At 36.2% G+C, this 22,684-nt stretch overlaps 1 protein-coding gene across 2 annotated transcripts in view; it reads left to right on the top strand.

Moving 5' to 3' along the window:
* EIF2AK4 (eukaryotic translation initiation factor 2 alpha kinase 4) overlaps positions 1 to 22,684 on the top strand; it is a 105,634-nt gene that overhangs the window by 49,194 nt on the left and 33,756 nt on the right. For both annotated transcript variants that reach the window (XM_027869863.1, XM_027869864.1), the window contains 11 exons: positions 2,896 to 3,005; positions 5,285 to 5,442; positions 7,595 to 8,007; positions 8,959 to 9,028; positions 12,315 to 12,401; positions 13,949 to 14,071; positions 16,250 to 16,354; positions 17,829 to 17,886; positions 18,561 to 18,640; positions 20,073 to 20,174; positions 22,630 to 22,683. In XM_027869863.1, coding sequence (XP_027725664.1) covers positions 2,896 to 3,005; positions 5,285 to 5,442; positions 7,595 to 8,007; positions 8,959 to 9,028; positions 12,315 to 12,401; positions 13,949 to 14,071; positions 16,250 to 16,354; positions 17,829 to 17,886; positions 18,561 to 18,640; positions 20,073 to 20,174; positions 22,630 to 22,683 — 1,360 coding nt within the window. The remainder of the gene's footprint in view (positions 1 to 2,895; positions 3,006 to 5,284; positions 5,443 to 7,594; positions 8,008 to 8,958; positions 9,029 to 12,314; positions 12,402 to 13,948; positions 14,072 to 16,249; positions 16,355 to 17,828; positions 17,887 to 18,560; positions 18,641 to 20,072; positions 20,175 to 22,629; position 22,684) is intronic.

The raw sequence follows: 22,684 nt of genomic DNA, 5'->3' as shown, positions 1-22,684 counted from the left end.
TTTTGCTTGACTTTACATATTTGTTATAAATGAGGTTAGTAACAGACTTGGCAAAAAAAAAAAAATTAAAAATCATTGTCATTTAAATTAACTGCAAATGAATACCAACAAGTTTAGAAATTTGTATTAATGTTCAGCAATGTTTTGAATACTGAATGCCCCATTTTAGGAAAATACATTGACAAAGAAAAGCTTATACAGAAGTTAGAAATCTGGAGCTCATGCTGTAATGAGGATCAGTTGAAAATACTGGAGATGCTTAGCCTGAAGAAAAGACTGTGGGAGAAACATGGTTCTGGTTTCCATGTGGCTGAGAAGTTCTCATGTTCAAAAGAAAATGTACTTGTTCTGCATGGCCCCAGAGGACAGAACTAAGAAGAGTGTTTGGAGAGAGGCAGATTTAGGCTTGGTGTAAGGAAAACTTGCGAACAATTTGTTGTTGTTCAGTCATTTTTCAGACATGTACGATTCTTCATGACCCCATTTAGGATTTTCTTGGCAAAGATACTGGAGTGGTTTGTCATTTCCTTCTCCAGCTACTTTTACAGGTGAGGAAACTGAAGCAAACAGGGTTCAGTGACTTGCCCAGGGTCACATAGCTAGTGTGTGGCCTCAAATCTGAGGCCAGATTTGAACTCAGGAAGATGAGTTTTCCTGGCCCTAGGCCTAGCACACTATGCCATCTAGCTGTCCTTTGCTAACAGTTAGAGGAGTACAGAAGTAGAATATAGAAGTGGAGTAGATTCTCTCATCATAGGAGGTCTTAAAGCAAAAGTTGGTGTAGGGCCATCCAGTGGGCTAAGTGGGCTAATGTATACATGGTCTCCAATCAGGATGGCTGAATCCTAGGGCAGAAGTTCCAAAGATGAGTAAATTAACCTCCACAGGCACTGGGGGTGTAACTTCGAAAGGTCTGTGGTTCAGAGGATCCTGGTCCAGGTGGGGTGAAACAAAATAACAGTATCAAATAGATGGCACTGTACACAGATGGATGAGATAGAGAAGTGAGGCATGTAGACTATGAAGAATTTAGAGAAGCATGAGAAAACTTAGGTGAACTAATACAAAATGAAATAACCAATTAGCAGACATTTTTAAGTGCTTACTATCTATCAAACACTGTAAGCAAAACTAGGAAAACAATAAACATAATGTCTCCAGAAAAACAACATATGCAATCAACAGTGTAGTTGGGAAGAATGAAAAAACAAAAATTGAATGTCACGTGACCCTAATGATTAAGCTTGATCCTGAAAAGAGTAAGAAAATGTACCTCCCTCCCTTCATTGTAGTAATAAGAGACTATTGGTGTGGAATGTTGCATGTATTTTCAGACTCGTTCAATGTGTTGGCTAGTTTTGCTTTTTTCCATCTTTTCTAATCTCTGTTAGGAAAGATGGCTCACTAGATATAGAAGGGAGACAGATATGTATGGTGTCCTAAAGACTGCCAAAGTACAAAATAGCACTAAAACTTTGCATTTGGAAGTGGATGTGATATTTAAAAACCAATCAATAAAATAAGACAAAATTTTAAAAATAACATTTTATATTTGTTGTTACTGAATGAAGTGATTTGTGGATTTCTTTTTACCTCTGAAGAATGACAATTTTGTTTTGCTTTGTTGTTGCCTTTTGTTTTTATACTGCAATAATTTCCCTCGTTATTCCCTATTCCCCTCTTCCTCCCCTTTCCCGTAAGTCTAATCTTGTGACCAAAAAAAAAAAAAATAAGCAAGACCAACCAACACATCATCTATGTTTGACAGCGTATGCAATACCCACACCCATAGCCCCTTATCCCTCCAACAAAGTGGCAGACACTTTTCCTTGGGTCTTCTTCAGGCTAAGATAAATCATTGTAATTTCAAGGCTTTCTACCCTCTTTTTTTCCACTTATATTACTGGAGTCATTGTGTATATAATTTTCTTTGTTCTGTTTATTTCACTCTATGTAAGAATGTTCATCTAAGAATGGCAATTGTTATGAAGATTTTATTTTGGGAACTTAAGTATCTAAAGTTCTGTATATGTTCAAAGAGAACATATCTCCTTATTGATTGGTAGAGACTTTAGTAGTTCCTTTTCTATAACTGATGTCCATTCTGGTTTGATACAGACAATAACATTATGTGGTTAACTTTTTTCTTAAAGGTTATACTGATTGCAGGCTTCTAGTAGGTCCCATCTATTCATAAAGACTTTGAGTACAAAGCCAGCAATTGATTCTGTGCTTGTAGTCCAAGAACCAGTGTATTAATAGGTCAAAGAGGCAAGCTCCAATCAGTATTGGTGAAGGGAGTACCCACACAAAAAAAAGTCACAGATCTTGAACATCAAGGTAGCTCATTTAAGAAGGACCCTTCATGGGAGCCCTGGCCTAGTTAGGCAAGTATTACTTTACCAATTTCAGCCATATTGCACCATATAGGTTACTGAATTGTTTGTGTACATTATGAATTTGTGCAGGGTCTTGATTGGCAACATATCTATAAAATCTATAAAAGATAGGTGCATTCCAAGAAGCATTACAAAATTTTGTCTTCCCCAAAGATTGTAAGCCCCGTGAGGACAGAGACTATGTTATGCAGTTCTTGCCTCCCACCACACCCAGAATGGCATTAGGTCCTGAGTAAAGACATACTAAGCTGCTTTGTTAAATGTAAAGTCCTTGAGGCAGAGATTATTTTTTTAATTGCCTTTGTATCTCCAGAACCTCACACATTCTTTTATACATAATAATCACATTTTAACATGTTTATTGGATTGCATGTTTACTTGATTCAGCAGTGATAGGAAAATTTTTTGATACAGGGTTTGCATGGTAGTTATGTGTCTTGACTAATTATTTGTTCTTTTTTGGTATTTAAATATTCCTTTTTCTCTGTCTTCTAAGGTGTGTGTGTTTAGATGACAAGGAAAGATGGAGTCCTCAGCAGTTGTTGAAACACAAATTCATAAAGCCCCCTCAGCTCAAAGTGCCTTTGATAGAAGAGAGTCCTGAAGGTAAGTCTTTTTCTTTTGATGCCTCATTTTAGCAGGCAAATATTTGGAGATCAGAATCCTCCAATTTGAAGAAACTTTTTCCAGATCCCTATTTTAAGCATATGATCACATTTATTAATCACCAATATGTGTAAGAAGCTACACTCGTGTGCTGAGGCTACAAAGAAAAATTGACCTTGCTTTCAAGGAGCTGACATTATTCTTGAAGTAAACAACATTTGTACAGAAAAATGCTTAATAAGTTGAGGAGGAATGGAACACTGACAACTAGGAGCTGGGCGAGGAGATTAGAAAAGGCTTTGTTCAGGGGGTGACCCCAGAGCTGAGCATGGAGAGTAACCTAGGCTTCTAAGAGGCAAAAATGATGAGGAAGAACATTCCAGACATGGAGGACAACTTTTGCAAAGGCAGAGAGGTGGGTGATGTGATATTCATTCACTTTGGGGGACAGCTAGTTGGCCAGTTTGACTGGAATGCTAATTCCATTAAGGGGAACTAATATGAAATAAGTCCTTCGAGGACTCCTGTAGAGGGCTTCAAATGCCAGACTGAGAAGTTGTATTTCATGCTAAACATTGTAGTGATCCACTGAAGAATTTTGATCAGGAGAGTGCCATGGTCAAAACTGTGTAGGTAGTTCTTTTTAAGGATTAGTTTGGCAAAAGGTTCTTTAAGGTCCCTTCCAACTCTGAAATTCTGTGAGTCTGTGAAAGATTTCTATTAGTAGATATTCTTCAGTCTCACTATCTAAACAAGTTCCTTCATACAATTTAGGGCAGTTTCATATTGTGCTATCTTCCATGGAATTAGAAAACAGCTGATTTTAGTCCTTCATGCTAAGTAGACATCAGTAGAAGCTTTACAAGTGGAACAGACAGGCACACTATACCTTAAACCATTAATTGATTCTGTGAAAACACAATTTTGGGTCAAACTTTATTAGAACTATTGTATAAGTGTGAAAGCTATTCCTGAGCAGTCAAAATTCAGACAATAAAAGCTTTAATAAGTCTTTACAGGGAGCCTGGATTTATTTTAAAGAGTTGGCATGCAGAGTGGGGAGAAGTAAAGCAGGGGCTGGTGTGCTTGCCTAGAGTGGGCAGGATGGCCTAAGGCAGGTCCTGGGGTAGTTGCTGCCTGCTTCCAGCAGAAGCTAGGGGCCACAAAAGCAGTGGTAGAGCCAAGTAGCTTTCCAGCCTCACCACCCTTGGGAGCATGTGTGTATAAAGCATGTACTAATATATAAGATGTATAAGATATTGCACAAATGTGCTCAAACTCAAGGGAGATGTGCAGCAACAATAAAATGGTATCTGTTAAAGAAATTGATATCATTAAGCAAATTGGTTTCTCTATGGCAGGAGTCCTTATCCTTTTTTTTAATAAAGAACTACTTTAAATATTAACATAGCCTTAACATGGGTGGGGTAGAGTATTATCAATAAAGGCCCTAAGCAGGGAAAGGATAGGCAGAGCCTGGCAACAGTAAATCACTTAAGAACAGAATGAAACTATGGGAAGATACATTATATGACGTGATACAGAATGAAGAGCACATGAGAACAATGGGCACATTGACTATGACTAAACAAGAAACATATTGATAGGACCACTATCTATCAGGGTTTGTCCTTCCCTTAATAGTGTGGGTTGGGCTAGCATTTCTCTGATCATGTGACAAAGCTTGCAGTGGGACTTTATTGCCAAGAGAGCTAAGGCTTGAGCAGTAACTCAATGAGTACAGCTTTCTGATAATCTCTGACCAAATTGATGTTGTTCCCTAGTTATGTAAGGGCATATGAAAGCCAGCGCACCTGGAGTCAGGGCCCTTCAAACTTGATGGATTTCCCAAGTCTGCAAATTGCTATACCTTTTCCTGTCGGTTAGCTATATTTCCATAAGGAGAGCACGAAGGCCATTTCTCAGCTAAGTGCTGGAATATCCTAGTTGAATACCCTTTTTATGCCATGTCTTAGTAAACCTTTTGTTAACTGATGAAAAAAAAGACAACAACTGGAGTAAATGGCTTAACAAAACAGAAAGGAGGAATCCAACAAACCACAGAAGGGAAATGAGGGCCAATGGGGAGAGGAAGTTGTTGGCAGCAACGAGCTTGGAAATCCCTAGGTAAGACTTGAAAATTTACCAGTATGTCCTAATCTATTAGCTAGGAATGCGTACTCTAGTGTTTAGGCCATTTGCTTTGTTAGGCTGCTAGATGTTGTTATGGCCTTTCAGTACTTTGAATGTCTTCCTTAAATCTTTTTGTTTTATCTCAGATTCTGGAGGGCTAGATTATGCTGAAACTGTTATTCCCAGCAACCAGCTACCCAGTGCATCGTTCTTCACTGAAACACAAAGACAATTTTCCCGATATTTCAATGAGTTTGAAGAGTTACATTTACTTGGTAAAGGAGCTTTTGGAGCTGTCATCAAGGTATGGTATACAGTTTTTCTCATTTGCATTTCTGATTTCTTCTTCCCTGTTCCCTTCTCTGAAATACCTCCTCATTATTTTAATAGTAGTATTTATTTTCCTTCTAAAAACCTCTTATGGGTTTGTCTTTTCTGTGAGAAAATTGTTACTATTAGTTGAAGTAGTGATCATCTGCACCTTCTTGGCATTAAGGACTTTTACTTGAAATGACAGTGGGCACATTAGGAGAATTTCACTGCTCTACTTGAGTTTAATGCACTAACATTAACATGAAACACACATTATTCTAACAGCCCATCAAGTAGAGTCAAGACTTCTAAGCAGGGGGCATTTTACTGTACTTTGGTTCAGAAAGAAAATGTTCAGTTTTTCTTTCCAAATGGTTTGCTTTTGGATTTGTTGTAAATAAAAGGGTGCCCAGGTTAGAACAAAAATGGAACCCAACTGTGGAATGACCAGAGATGATTTTGATGACTTATATTTTCCATCTCTTACTGAGATGGAAGTAAGTAATGTAGTATTAAGATGTGGTTGTTCTTGGATCTTCCTTTTTGTTCTTCATTCCCATTTATTTGGATGCTTTCTTTCATCATTTTCTAGAATATTCTAACCTTAGGAAATCGTCTAAACCATGTTTATATAATTAAGAAACAATTTGTTTAAACTTATTAGGAGGTGAAAATATGTATCCTATAAATAAATTTGATTTATCTGTACATGTGTGTGTTCTTTATAAAAAAGATAGTATCAATAACTGGTCCACAACAGGGCATGTTATTGAGATGGTACAGATACTACAATGGAAGGCCCTTGGCATTTTACCATTAATGGAAGTTAACTTATTTTTCCATTGAAACTGCCTAGGACATGGACTCTTGCAGTATAAGATATAGAAACTTCTCTCTGTGATTCTTTTAGGTGCATGTATTATCTTAGTTGAGCTCTCAATTATGACACTTTACTATCCATCGATTTTCTATCTATCAAGTGGAGGGAACAATAGCAGGAACAGTGTATTTTGAAAGAAGCCTCATAAAACAACAGACTTTGAAAGAAGCCTCATAAAATATCAAGTTAGGTTTTACTAACTTTAGACTTTAGCTAAGCATAATAAGCCTTCAGGGAAAAATGAAATCAGTTCTCCCAAATGTCACACTAGTAGGAAGTAAAAAACTTTAGGAGTACAAGGGAATAAAATTTACTTCATAAATGGTTTCTTTACAAAATTAGAAAGTATGGTTGGCACTGAAAAGGAACAATTAGAAAGCATTTGTTAAAATGTCATTCTTGAACTGCCTCTGGTTGTCTTAGCTAACAAAATGAACCTACCCTCAATCTGAAATTAGGGAGGAAAATATCAGAAGTTTTTCAGAAATGGTAAGCAAATAACTTAAGAATTAACTCTTAGATAATGTAACCTGTATACTCCAAACAAAGAATTTATTTTACTTTCTGTGGGTTTCAGGCAGTAGATTTCCCACCTGCTTACTGTTTTTTTTTTTATTTATATCATTTCTTGTGCTTGTAATGTCTTCACACCTTTCTCATCTATTGAATTCACACTCGTCCTTTAAATTCCAACCCAAATGCCACCCCATCCATGAAGCCTTTCTCAGTGAGAGAGGAAGCAGGATAGAGTAGAGAGAGTGCTAGATTTGTAGTAGAGGACCTGAGTTCCAATCCTGGCTCTGCTATTTATTACCTATGTGTCCTTGAGCAAGTTATAACCTCTCTTGAATCAGTTTTCTCATCTATAAAAAGAAGGAATTAGACTAGGGGACCTTCCAGTTCTAAATCAGTGATCAGATAATTAATTGTCCCATTAGTCATGACCTTTCTCTTTGGCCTTCATATAGCACTGTTCTATACTTTTCTAATGCACTTATCATGTAATATAACAATCTATGGTTATATCTTTTCTCCTTGTTAGTAAGATCCATGAGGGCAAGGACCATTTTAGTGTGATTTAAGATATTTTACTTTCATCTAAAGTTTTACATATGTAACCTTTAAGCATAGATTGATTTCCAGTTGGAATTGTAGTATAGGGTTTTGGATCCACTCAAGTGGTATTATATTAAAGTAACCATATAATGTGGCAAACATCACATACAAAATGGATAGCCATCTTGTGGTGCTCTTATTTTAATAGGTACAAAATAAGCTCGATGGCTGTTGCTATGCTGTGAAGCGGATCTCTATCAATCCTGCCAGCAAGCAATTTAGACGAATTAAAGGGGAAGTGACCTTGCTTTCTCGGCTGAATCATGAGAATATTGTGAGGTACTACAATGCCTGGATAGAAAAACATGAGATGCCCTCCCCTGGCTGCCCATCATCAGATGCAAGTGAAGAAAGTCCAGCCCCCAAAAAGGGGCAACAGAATGGGAAAAATGGGCTTGAGTTGACAGATGATGTGGAAACCAATGCTCCTCCTCCAATTCTGACCAGCTCAGTGGAGTGGAGCACATCCTCCAGTTCCAAGTTCACTGGAGCCAACCAGGAGTCAAGTGATGATGATGAAGATGATGACGATCTGGATGGAGTATTCTCACAATCATTCTTGTAAGTTGATTCAGTAAATGTTATTTAATTTGGGAAACCAAAGATCTTTGAAAGGAAATCCCTTAGCCAACCAAGCCTGTTCATAGTATTTTTAAAAGATTTGGCACATGCATTTATCTGTTTCACAATGCAAGGCTATTGAAAACATGATTTAGTTTTTAATTAGAACATACATAAAACTTGTCAAGCAGACCCTTAGTTTTAAACCATATCCAATTAAAGCTTTAAGACTTTTCATTGTACTTGAAGAATTTGCACACTTGAGGCAATAGCAGATTGTATGGGAAAGCTGGATGTGGTGATGCACACCTGTAATCCCTGCTCCTGGCAGAGGTTAAGGCTGATGAATCATCAGCATTGGATCAGACCTCATGAGGGATTTCTAGCTCAGGCAAGATAGAGAAACCTAGTCTCAAAAAAAAAAAGTATGGGAAAAAATAAGGAAAGGGGAAATGAATTCCAGATTATTCTGTTGGGCATTCATACTTGTTCATCTAGTACATTATGTAAAATACACTTTGTAGTATACCAGCTAGATAATTTTAGTCCTGGGGTAGGATTTATTGAAGATTCCGAAATTAGTTAGTACACTAATGAATGTAATTGTAAACCAAAGCCCATAGATCAGAAAGTGTAATTTGACAATTTAATAAGCTTAATCTGCTTTTAATTCTTCATATCTTAATTAAGTTTTGTTGTAGCCCTTACTAAGGGATTGGCCTATAAAAAATAATTTAAATAATTTCTGAATGAAGTGATTTTCATGAGGGAACTAAGAATTAGCTTAAGGCACTACCTAGGTGAATTTATATCTCTGAGTGCTATTTATGGATAAGTTTCACTACATACCGAACACCTTTCTTTTTTGAGAATTGTCCAGATTCATTGATTTTGGGAAATTTAAAGAGACTGCATTTTCCTTTCTTTTTACTTTTTTTTTCTTTTTTAAAGACCAGCCACAGATTCTGAAAGTGATATCATTTTTGACAATGAAGATGAAAACAGTAAGAGGCTCAGTCAGGTAAATAAATATTTAATTGCATAACTTGATTGACTAGCTACAATATGATAAAAGAGAGTTTAAAAGCATATAACTTGGTTCCGGTTGTAAACACTCAATTCACCCTTCAATTCCACATACCTTACTGTTTTGTTTTGTTTTTTGGGTAAGGCAATTGGGGTTAAGTGACTTGCCCAAGGTCACACAGCTAGTAAGTGTCAAGTGTTTGGTCTGAGGCCAGATTTGAACTCAGGTCCTCCTGACTTCAGGGCCGGTGCTCTATCCACTGCACCACCTAGCTGCCCCCACATTCCTTACTCTTAAAAGCAGGAGAAATCTCCTTCTCAAAAATGTTTCTCCACAGTGATACTTTTGATTTATAAGCCACCTTGATACATCTGAAGAGTACTAAGTTGAGTGACTAAAGGACATCTTTGTGAGATAAGGAACCTTTCTAAGCAAAGCATTCTTTGATGACCCATGGCATTAATACTAAATACCTAAGGTTATTAATAGAGAGTAATAGAATAAAAAGAACACTGGACATGGAAGCAGATGAAAACTGGGCACAAATCTCACTCTCTGATACTGTGACCCAGGGCAAGTCACTTAGCCTCTCTAAGCCACCATTTCCTTTTCTGTCAAGTGGAGATAGTAATATCTATTGTGCCTACTTAACAGTGTTTCTGTAAGGATTAAATGAGTAGAGAAGGTAAAGTGTTTGCAAACCTTAGAGCCCCTTATAAATGTCAGTTTTTAATGTTTTAAGCCTGAATTTATCCATATAACAAATTTACATTTTTCAGGGTAGAGAAATTAACTAGGACATTGCATAGTTTTTTGATGATTTGCTGACCAAAATTAAAATAATTACTTTGTGGTACATTGGATGTGGGAAAACGATGTAAGCAGTAGAGCTAGAATAAGAAGAGCCACAGTATACATGGGCAGCGCCTGCTTCTCACATTTTGCTTGGTCTTTCCCTGCCCCAGCCAATCCTGATTCATTTTTCATAGACTATCCCTGAGACCTGTAACCCAAATGAATTCCTCTCTGATCCTATTGCTTATCCTCATAAATGGTTATCAGTTTATTTAGGCATCCATCAGAGTGGTGTTACATCCTCTGTACCGGATTTTGGAGATAAACAATGTTCAGATCTTGGTTAGATATGATAACTTTATTACTCGGAGTGAAAACAACCCATGGAGTCATACTGGATGTAGATAACAAATGTTTATATATAGATTTATTAAGTAGTTTGAGTTGATTTGAAAGAAGTAGAAATATACATGTTTTTAGTATTTCCCCATCCTGTAGAACTATCCCAACTAAACCTGTCATATTTATAAACTTGGCTATCTGTACTAAGAAAAGAATATTGCTATAAATGATCCAAATAGAATGCAGAAATTATCTACATCTTATTTTAGAATACTCTAAATTCCAGTGTGGCAATATGGCTAAAGAGTTAGCCTCAAGCTTGTAAGACCGGGATTCAGGCCCCATCTCTGACACATGCTGATTCTGTGATCCTGGGCAAATCCCTGAACCTCTCAGTGCTCTCAGCAACCCTCTGAGACTCTCAGTTGCAGAGGAGAATGTCAGTCTGCCTTGGTAGAGGAAGTGTGCTCATCTTAGATTCCTCATACCGGTGAAATCCCAGGTCAGGTCTCTGTCCTCATCCTTAAAGAGTTGGTGGGCTCTCCTTCAGTGGCAGTCTCAAGGAAAGACTGAATAACTACTTTTTAAATATGTTGTGAAGCAGGTGATTTTCAGGGGTGCATCAACTTAGATGGCCTTTGAGGGCCCTTCAATCTCTAAAATGTTCTTGCTCTGTGAAATGATGATTTAGACCAGAACTATCAAACTTAAAACTTCTGAGTACCACCTCCTCTACCCAGATAAAATTGTAATTCAGAAATATATGACAAAATAAATAAAAATATATTATAACATAGATAATACTAATTTGTAGTATTCTAAGTCAATATGTAGCCTGCATGGATATGTTTCTGTTTAGATAACACATTTATATTCTGTTTTGCTAAGATCATATTAAAATTTTTCATTACCTGAATATCCTGCAGCTGATGAGTAGGGGAGCCACCTTAAAATTGTGCCACGTGGCAAAAAGAAGCTCCTGTGATAATTTAGTGTCCTGTCAATCCATAAATAAGATAATTCACGTGAAGCTGATTTGTCCTGTATCACCATCACCTAACACAGTGTCTTGTATACAGTAGACACTTAATAAGTGTTTGTTGAATTGGATTGGATCAACCATTGTTTCTAGATTTGGTCTTTTATATTTGAAAAATTAAACTCAAACAAAATAAGTTAGATCCTTCCCAAGATCCTAATGTAAATCAGAAAGGACCATAAGAGTAGTTAGTTTTTAGCAATTGGTAATTTCTCCTCACTTTAAAAAAAATACAAAAACAAAAAACAAGGCCACTGTAGAAGGAAGGAATTTTTTTTATCATACTTTTAAGGTATTAGTCATGAAAAAATTTTGATGGCAATAAAAGGAACATATCTAATTTGCTTTTTAGGTCAAACTAAACAGCCAGATGGAAAAACAGTACTATAATATGGTACAGCATAATCACTAATATGTCAGCTGAACTGCTCGATCTAAAGAATAGTGCAGGTTATACTAACTGCTTAAAAATCTGTTCACATTCATATTTTACTATATTAGATCTAGAGAGATCTATACATATTTTATTTTAAAATTAACACCCTGGTACTTTATAAGAATTTTTTTTTAACTGAAGCATTAAAATTTTATTCTGTATCTACTTTACTCTTTGGTTGTGAGAAGATATTTTGGTGGTGATAAGTGTCTTAGCAACTCTCTGTTACCTCTAGGATCAAATGTAAATAACCTCCTCTATTTGGTATTTAAAACCCTTTGAAACCTGAACCCAACCTACCTTCTTTTTACCCTTTACTCCCCTTACACACTCTATAGTCCAACCCAACTGGCCTTATTATTCTTCTTCCGTACATGACACTCTGTCTCCTATTCACATACCTGGAATACATTCCAAACTATCTTAATACAAACTATCTTATATTTATATGTATTTCATAGTTACCTTTATGTATACATGTTGTCTTCCCTCACTCTCTTTCTCCTTTCCATACACCAATAGAATGTAAGCTTCTTGAGGGTAGCACTGTTTTACTGCATATACAGGTGTGTCTGGTAAGTAAGGAGGGGAACTTCATAAATACTTGGCAGTGATATTCTGGTTTAGTGTCAATTAATTGATTATGTTTTGGTTTTTTCTTCATGAAGCAGGATGAAGAATGCAATGAAAAAAGTAATCACCAGGGAACTGAACAATCCCTAATGACCCAGGCAGTTCATTACCTATACATCCAGGTGATCATGCAGGGTACTCTTGGATAGTACAGCAGTATCCATTAGTAGATTGGGCATTTATTTTGAAAGGACTAGAAAAAGAGGATTTAAGAATGAGACATAATGGCATATGTACAGAGTTTTGGCCAAAGATTTCTAGGAGCATTTTACATAATCTCATTGTTCTGAGTGTGCTCTCTACCAGTGCAAATTGCAACCCCTCCATGCCTTCGCATGCTATGCAGTTCTACAAATTTCCCATGGTCAACACCCTGTCAGCTTTCCTCAGGCTCTTTTAACATTTCCAGTACCAATGTAGCATCATGGGCATCACTCTTTATTAAATTATAAGATGGGATCACCAATTAAATAAATGAATGCATTTGTTCTGCCAGCATTGACATGATCCTTTTGTGCCACACTCATGGCCATTTGCAACCATCATAAAACAAATTGAAGTGAAATATTTTCAAGAATGTGAGGAGGCAGGAGGGCAGAAGGTGTGATAAAGCAGAACTTTAAACAGTATAGCTTTACTGAGAAATAGCAGCCACAGACAGACCAGCCTGGTGTGAAAATATAAAGAATGAGCCTAAGTTTCAGGTTCGCCACAAAGAGGAGAGTCTTGTCAGCTCCAAATCACGATATGCTTGTCAAACAGTGGCTAGAACCAGTCACAAGTGTAAAAAGAAACCGCACATATTCTTCACAGTATAGAAGGGAATCTTGGTTGGCATGAATCTTTTTTTAGACAGAAGATCTGTGGGATAGCAACATATAAGAGATAAAGAAAAAAACCTGATAATGAGATTATCATAATACTTTATTGAAAAGGCCAGCTCAATCAACATAAATACGTTGCATGTGTTACTGCTTTTGTGAGAGTAAGTTGAATTCTTGCTAAATTATTATACTCTCATTTTAGCTGACCCTTAGTTCCTTAGAAAGGAATAGCTTCTGTGATGGGTGTCAATACTAGATTACCTAAATCATAGCTTAAAGGCGTTAAAGCACCTCATAAATTTTTTTCTTTATTCAGTGAAAGTCTCATTTGTAGAATGTTAGTCATTGCATAAATAGTCTCTGTACCATGCTGACTATAAAAGTCAATGCTATTATGCCCTGTTTTTCTACTTTAATATAATTTTGGTGTCTGGTTAGAGACCAGTAAATGTGATTCTGAGCAAAGTAAGGCTCATTAATGTTTTTAAATGTTAGAATTTGGTATAGAAAATCATTCTTGATTCATTTAATGCATAAATTATGGAAAATGTGATGGCATCATTATATTAGTTCTAATAAATTGGTTGAAAACATCTTTCACAACAACTAGATAAAACTTACAACTCCTAGTTCTTGCCATTTTCACTTATGTTGAGGACCTTTTTAAAGGGGGTGGAGGGTGGGGGTGGTAATACATGCCCTAAATAGTACTTGGTCTGCCTTACTATGTAGTAACAGCTGCTTCAAATCAGTGATAAATGTGTAAAATTAGAGCACAACAATAAGTAGCATTTTAAGTCAGTAGGTGAATGTTGAACTTCTCATGGGTTTATCCTTATCCAAAGATGGAATACTGTGAAAAGAGTACTTTAAGGGACACCATTGACCAGGGATTGTATCAAGACTCTATCAGACTGTGGAGACTCTTCAGAGAAATTCTGGATGGTTTAGCATATATCCATGAAAAGGTTAGTGAACTTTACTGCACTGACTTATCCTATTTCATGTCTCAAAATTAGATTACTCACATGATTGTATAATATATGTGACATGTACAAAAATATGTGGGCTAATAAAGTTGCATCAGTTATGAGAAGAAAAAGTACATGTAAGAAGAAAATACAAGGAAATGTTTTAATATTTCCTGCTATTCGTTGATGAGATTGGCAGATTTGTGTTTTTTTTTATAATAAATATATTTATTTTTAGTTTTCAACATTCGCTTCCGTAAGATTTTGAGTTTTAAATTTTCTGCTCCTCCTTTTCCTCTCCCCTCCCCAAGACAGCATGTAGTCTGATAGAGGCTCTACTTATACATTCATAGTAAGCATATTTTCACATTAGTCATGTTCCAAAGAAATATTAGAACCAACAGAAGGAACCGCAAGAAAGAAGAAACAAGAGAAAACAACAAAAGAAAAGGAGAGCAAAAAGTATGCTTCCATCTGGCAGATTTTTTGTTTCTTAATGAGGACAGGATGGGGTACAAAGGTTGATAAGAAGTACCAAAAGAATTTTGAAGACTAGACTGCGTGTTGGGATATATGTGGTATAAAAAGGTGACCCAGTGAAGGATTTATTTTAAAAGGGAATAAAAAGTTGGGAGAGATGTGAAAATGAAGTGTTTCTTCTAAATTATTGTATTCTCATTGAACTGGTGATGGCCTTCCCTGGAAATACATTTAAGAACTAATTATATCACCTTTTGGATGGACAAAAGAAGGACAAAGATGGGAGCAGTCTATTTTCAACTCTTATTTCTCATTGAGAGTTTGTCATTTTAAAAGCCAGAAATTTTGAGTCTACTATAATTGATAAAAACATGAACCTAGCTTCAAAATGAACTGCCTGCATTTAAAAACCCATCTGTTTAGAACAAATAAAGTCCTGGAACTTAGTTGTCTCCCAGCATTGAAGTGATCATCTTTGCCACAACATTTTGCTGGGCTAAGCATGGGGAAAATAACTTTACCGTCATGTAACAAACAACTGAGACAACTTCATGAAGGAAGCAGAGAGAAGGTAGACATATTAGGCTTTTTCTTCTGCTTAATTTCTCATCATTCTTAGAATTTTTTATTTTGCCATGTTTAAATACAATATTATTAGGCTACATTTGGCACACATACCTGGCTGCTTCATAAATGATTTCATAAATACATAATCTGTAGGGTTTGGATTTTTTTTTTAAGTATTTCCACTGAGATTCTTAACTATATTACTATGAAGTAATGACTAGTGATCCTAAAATCATGCTCCTGTGCAATTTCTCCCTTTCAATTCAGTTGAACAAATATTGAGTTTTTACTGTATATCTACTGTACCTGAGAGTGTGGGATAGAAAATGAAGAATATTACAAGATCCTTGCCATCAGGTAGCTTATTCTTTTAGGTGAAGGAGAGGGAAGAAACAGGACTTTTGTACATTAAACACTTGTGGCAACAGTGAGTATAATCTGCCAATCCAGAAGGAAAGTCCAGTGTTAGTTGGAGTTATTTGGGAAATGTTCTTTGGAGCCAGGTAGAACTTGAGGTAGACTTTGACAAAGTAGAAAGATTTGGAAATCTAGAGAAAAGAAAGGAAGTGCCCTTTTCATTAAGGAAGAACAGCATGAATAGAGGCACAGAGAATGAGCATAGTGTACAAAAAGGACGGCGAGGAGACCTCACTGGGGCAGGATGTGTTATATGAGGTTAGGAAAGATAGTGCTTGAAATGGCGGGCCTTTTGCAAGATGAGGAATTTGTACTTAAACCAAAAGTTAATAGAAAAGTGTTTTAGGAAGAGTAATCTGATAGCTATTCAGGGTAAATCAGAGTAGGGAAAGCAATTAGAAAACCACAGGCCAAAAATAAAGTAATGCCACTTATCATGGCATATTGTGTATGATGCTATGTTCTTGTTATCTCCTCCTAGTAGATGGTAAGTTCCCTGAGGACAAGGATAGTGAATTGCTTAAACTTCGTATTCCTCCTATGTTCCCTTCCCCACCTACTTCCTGCATAATAGATACTCGATAAACCTTTACTCCATAAATGAGGGAATAAATGAAGAGCAACTCCTGGTTCTTTCTCTCAAATTAAATTAGCCCTTCTTGTGATAATCATCTATAAGTCAGGGTATCATTCTTATCTTTCTTTTAATAGGGAATGATTCACAGAGATTTGAAGCCTGTCAACATTTTTTTGGATTCTGACGATCACGTAAAAATTGGTGATTTTGGCTTGGCCACAGACCACCCAGCCTTTGCTGTGAGTATTTTAATTAAGTGGAGACCATAATTAAAAAGAGACCAAATCTCATTGCTGAAGCTTTAGGATTTAATCACAATGAAAGATGCTTTTAAAACAAGGTTAAGTTAATGTGATTCTCCTGGCTCAGGACTGCAGTCTTCAGTTTACATTTGTTTTCTGCATTCTAATCATGAGTTAGTAATTATTTACATTTATTGGTAAATGCATTTTAGTTAAAAGTAAATGATCTTTTTGTATCTATTTCAATCATAAATGCAAAGTATTTTAATTTCTCTTAGTTTAATATTTTGGTCTGAGGTTTTTAGTGAGAAAAAACTTCAAGACAATTAGAGCTGAGCCACCAGCCAGAGACACTTGAACCTAGATCTAATCAATTCTTTTTATCTTCAGGGCATGGGGCTGGTCTAGAGCAGGAGCACAGGCTAGATGGCCAGGGCACAGAGCAGTGGGCTCCACCACCAACACTGGAACACTACAATAAGTTATGTCTGCTACTGGCTTCTTTGGCATATATTTCTGGCTCCCTCAGGAATTTTAGTTCTGGATCTCCTAGCTGCCACCATGTACATTAGTAATGTACATAGGTAATGAGCAGTAAAGAGCGCAGAGTTTCAATATGAAATGCTAGAACTTTCATCCATGAATTTATGCAAGTGTACTCTGTTTTAAGCAAACTGAATATATCAATAGCCACATTTACAAAATAATTCAGTTATAGGAAATGGAAGATTTTAAAGTTGGAAGGATCAAGAACATCTAGTCTAGGAGTTCCCTTCTGTCCCCCTTGAACATGAAAAAAAAAATTAGTAGACTCTTCTCTACACACGAGATAGATAGTAACTATACTGTTAGTATCTGATTAAGAATGTACATGACAAAAAACTAATATGAGTTCATTAATGCTTCTAAAGGAAATTATATTTTATTCATCACAATAGCATTTATATGTAGTTGAAAAATTGTAAGACATATGTATAAGGCATTATTTATACTATCAACAGAAGGTGGGTTTTGCTTCCTTATTTTTATGCTGATTCATGCTTTGTGTTTTGTTTCAACCAAGTAAAGACAAAATGACAAAATTCCCCTTCCTCTCCCTCCCCATTTAGGAGCAAGGAAAGGAAACTGAGGCTTAGTGAACAGGGGAGGTCAACTTTTATGTGAAGATGGTAGGAAAGAGAGCAATAGAAGAAGAGGAAATGAGAAAGGTAGGAAGAGCACTTAAGGAAAGGGGATAGCCATTTTCTATTAGAATGTTTTGTTTTTTCAAGAATATCATTAACTTTATACAATGTTGTTTTGAGAACACTTCAGTGTGGACTAGAAAATGACACAAAGAAATTAGAAAGGCAACACCAACCCATGGTCACAATGACCCTCCCGGAATTCCTGCAAGCTATGAAATATGCAGAAGGCAGTCATCAGTGACAAATGCTATGACATCCTAATCCTTGGGTTCCTTGTGTTTTAGGCTGATACCAAACAAGAAGATCGGGGAGCTGATCACCTAGTTAAATCTTACCCTTCAGGTAAACAAGGAAAGCTGCATGTTTTCATCACTGATTTTTTTTTTTTACATCAAATGCCATTTCCTCTGCTGAATCCTCTGATAATTGCCCTTCAGTGCATCATTTGAAAAAGGAGCTTAATGTGGTTGAATGGCAATGAGGGTCTGGTGGGTAAAGTGTTGGCCAAGATTCAGAAGAACTGGGTTCAAGGCCTACCTCTAACGAACACTGACAGTGGTGCCCTGGGTAAGTCATCTTACCTCTCAGAGACCCAGGCGGCCCACCCAGGCTATCAGTTGCATAATGGCTACAGATCTACATTGGTAGAGTTTCTTTATGTGTTGCTTTGTACATCAGTGAAGGCAGACTACCTGATCATTTTGGCCAGTCTAAAGGGTTTTCTCCTAAGAACATATTCAGTTGATAGAAAACATTAGCCTATCTGGACCTGCCTCCCTTTTGCTTGAGTAAGAAGGCATCCTAGAATACAAGTATGATGAATGTCAGTAATTAACTATACAAGGGATATATGGATGATCTTTTGTACCATGCATAAAAAATCCATCAGTGTGGATTATCAATAATTAATTATACTCAGTTCATCACTGTTAGTTAATCCCCTTTTTGTAGATTCTTCTTCCTTGTCCATAGAACTCCTATCATGTAAAACTTTTTTTCTGTCTCCAATCACACAGATAATTTAACTGGAATGGTCGGCACAGCATTGTATGTAAGCCCAGAAGTCCAAGGAAGCACTAAATCTTCATATAACCAGGTAATGTGAGAGGGAGCCTTTTATTTTTGTTGAAAAGCAAAGAGGGTTTCAAGAGTGAGATAATATTATGAGCTTAAAAGGTAACATCACTTTGGGGCCATTCTCAAATGTTCTGTTTTTGAATTTGCTAGTTTGGACAATTCCTGTTTGCTTTTTATTGTTAAGATGCTGTGAATTGATTCTGTATGTACTGTCAACATGCAAGACTTTGTGAAGACAGAAACCTTGTCCACTTAAATTTTGACTTGTGCACGCATGTTAAATTGAGTTGTTTTCAGATGTCCCCTTGGCATTTTATAAATTTTCTGTCAAAAATCTCAAAATTTCTATAAACTCTTTAACTTGAGCACATTTTCTTGTAAAAATGTTACACTGCTAACTCAACCATTTTAAATGAAGGGCTTGAATCAAGAATCATTTTCTCAATCTTATAATAATAGTTCAAAACTAGGTTTTACTTGTAGCAGTAGATACATACACACACACATACACACGCACGCACGCACTTCGGAGATCATCTAAGCCAGTATAAGAGGAACTTTTTGCTAGTGCTTAGAATAAGACTTATCTTAATAGCTTTCTGAAAAGCAGAATGTGTGCTTCCTTGCTATTTAATTTTGTTGAAAAATAAAGTGATTAAAATTTTCAACAACCCTGGGATACAGTGAATTAGTTTACATTATCATCCATATATCCTTTAGTAAGACTGCTTTCTGAATTTCATCCTGTCAATATCAATGCTCTTTTGGATTCTTTTCTATCAAATGTTTGCTAAGTACTTTTTCTAACTGAATTTTCATTTATTTTCTTTGAGCTAATCATGAGGCCTTTCCTGATCCACTGTATTATTTTAAAGTTCTTATTATTACATTAATCAGTGAACCCATAAGCATTATCAAGTGCCTACTATGCACCAAGCACTATGCTAGGCATTAGATGTACAAGTACAAAAAGCAGTGTTGGTCAAGGAGCTACTACCAATACTAGAATGACCTTGCACCCCTCTGGCCACTTAGAATGACTTTAAATTTTCACTCAGTGCCCTGCATCAGGTGATTAATAAATTAAGGTGTTACCCAAAGCAACACCTGTTATAGCAGCTCTGTTGTCCTTTATCAGTATCCAAGATTTGAAATCTCCAGCCATTTTAGTCTGTGACAGTGAATATACAAAAGCCAGTTAGAATTAGTTTTACAAGTAAAGTGTTCAGATGAGCTGGATTAAATGCTTCACAGGCTAAACATAGGACATTTTGTTTTGTGAACTGTCTGAGCAAATAGATTTCTGTGCCATGACTTCTTTTTTTGAATCTCTTTTTTTTTTTGACTATTTAACGCTTATTCTACAATTTCTTAAGAAAGTGTACTTTGATCACAAGTCAAAACTGAATACAAGTAAATTATTTATAATTCCATTTTTTTTTCTCCCATAGAAAGTAGATCTTTTCAGCCTGGGTATCATCTTCTTTGAAATGTCCTATCATCCCATGGTTACTGCATCAGAAAGGATCTTTATTCTCAGTCAACTCAGAGAAGTATGTATCAATGATTTCACCCCCTAAATGAACCCCACTAACCTAGGTTGTTAACACATGAGGTTTATGTATAAGACAACATATCTTTTTTTCTATTTAAACATATGAAAAAAGTTTTCCTGCCATAAATAAAAGGACTTAATCATTAAGGTATGCCAGCCTTAACAGATCTCCTTTACAACGAACTATCTTAAGTAGGGAACAATCACTGCAACTCTTCATTTTTATGGCAGCATCAGTAGTAATGTTGCCACTTCCCTCAAATATTTCTATTTCCACCACTTTGTATTTGACTCAGATCATATTGAGAGTAGATCTAACTGGAGAGCAGTCTGAAGTTATGCCCAGAGTTCTAAAACTGTGTATACCCTTTGACCCGGAATTACCACTATTAGGAATGTTTTCCAAGGTGATCGGGGAGAAGGAAAAGAACCTGTATATTCTGAAATATTTATAGTAGCTCTCTTTGTGGTGGCAAAGAAGTAGAAGTTGAGGAGATGTCTGTCAATTGGGAAATGGCCAAACAAATTGTGGTATATGATTGTGATGGACTACTACTGTGCTGCAAGAAATGATGAGCAGGTTGAGTTCAGAAAAATATGGGAAAACTTGCATGAAATAATAGAGTGTGAAATGAACAGAACCAAGAGAACATTGTATACAGTGACAGCAGTATTGTTTGAAGAACAACTGTGAACAACTAAGTTATTCTGCGTATTTTAAATACTCTAATCAACCACAAAGGACCTATGAAGGAAGATGCTATGTACCTCCAGAGAAGAACGATGGATAGAAATATGCATAGTATGGTTTTACATATATGTATATATGTCAAATGGTAGCCTTTTGAGGGAGGAAGGGAGGAAGGGAGGGAGATACTTCAGAACTTAAAATGTAACGAAAAAATAAAATTAATTTTTTTTTAAATTAATAAATAAAAAGAGAGTAGATCTACAGAAATGGTAGGGGAACTTCATGTGGTAAGAATCATGCAGATAGTACTAAAACTTACCCTGGCAACTAGGCACATCCACATGGAATTAAGCTTTTAGGTGGAGATTTAATTGTTTTCACAGCTATTAAAAAGGGATGTGGGAAGGAGGAGAGAATTAGGTAGGCAGACAGGGTATTGCTTCCTAGTACAGAAGAAAGAGTTCTAGACTTGGTCAGGAGACTTGGTCCTGATTCTTACTGAACTCAGGCAAAGTACTTAAACTGTCTGAGTCTTAGCTTCTTCATCTGTGTAATGAATATATAATTGTACTAGCTCTTTAAGATAGTTACTGTGAGGATAGCACTTTGTGGACCTTAAAAATTTGTAAATACAAGATTATTATTAATGAGCATAAACATAATTTTTTTTTTAAAAGGTTGGGGTAATGCAGAGACAGCAGTGAGAGAGGGAGTGAAAAGAATCCACAATTTGGATCAGATGTTGCATTTTATCCAACTACATTTTCATTTGCTTTCTTCTGCTGTCTGATAGTATGATTTTGCCTCAATCTTCCTGCTTGCTCGGATTCTCTTAAGGGATGCCATCAATAAGTGCTCTGGGTACACATGAGAAAATAGGGTGAGGATCTGACAGAGGACGGGATTTGGCTGGGTTGGCTTCTGTCCAGAAAGGCATGATGATCAAGGGGGATCAAAATGTAACGTAGCCGCTTTGTGACGTATAGAGCCAATTGAGAGTGTCTATTTCCATGAAGAATAAAGCAGAGGCAGGAGGTCTGTTGCTTTATATTAAATAGTACCGTATGAGTGAAAAAGCACATTGCACTTAGAACCATCTTCCTGTTTTTCACCTAAGAGATAACTGTTTACAAAACCTGGGCTACTTTACTGCAGTTTTTAAAGCTCTATCTATACCCTCCTGGAGTAAATAAAGTTGTCATATTGTTACTGCTTTAACTGAGGGTATTTTGTGCAAAGTTGGGGTCCTTAATAATTAGGATGTAGTGCTTTCCTCTTGTTTCAGCAGCACATTGTTCCTTCATTTTAAATATATCTGCATTTTTATTTTAATGATATCAATGTAGTATTATTAGCCAGAAAAGTTGAGTATATTATAGGTACTTCCACTGTGAATGATTACCTCTTAGTGTCTCGTGATTTTAAAAAATAAAAATATTGTACCCCTCTGGTAATGGAAACAATGCAGACTGGTCATTTTAAATGACTTGGAGGTTCTAAGATATTCAGTGATCTACATTTTTAATAATGTTCCTGTGTTATTCTAAGTAATTTTTATGTGAATAAGAAATTTAAAAATGTAAAGACAGAATATTTATCAGATTTCAAGATGGTTCTCAGCTTATCCTTTTCTTACTAGCTTGTCATTTCTGTGCTAGCGTTATTTTTTTTTTCACTTCTGGTGAACAAATGTTTTAATTATGGTAGTTTGCCAAGTGTTTGCTGTGTTTATTTGCTAATTCGAATATAATTATCCTTTTAGCCTACTTCTCCTAAGTTTCCAGAAGATTTTGATGATGCAGAACATACAAAGCAGG

The sequence above is a fragment of the Vombatus ursinus genome, unplaced genomic scaffold (genome assembly GCF_900497805.2).
Source record: "Vombatus ursinus unplaced genomic scaffold, bare-nosed wombat genome assembly UNPS02014794.1, whole genome shotgun sequence".
Classification (NCBI taxonomy): domain Eukaryota; kingdom Metazoa; phylum Chordata; class Mammalia; order Diprotodontia; family Vombatidae; genus Vombatus; species Vombatus ursinus.
The sequence above is the reverse complement of the archived record's forward strand: the minus strand, read 5'-3'. Positions and strand labels throughout refer to the sequence as shown.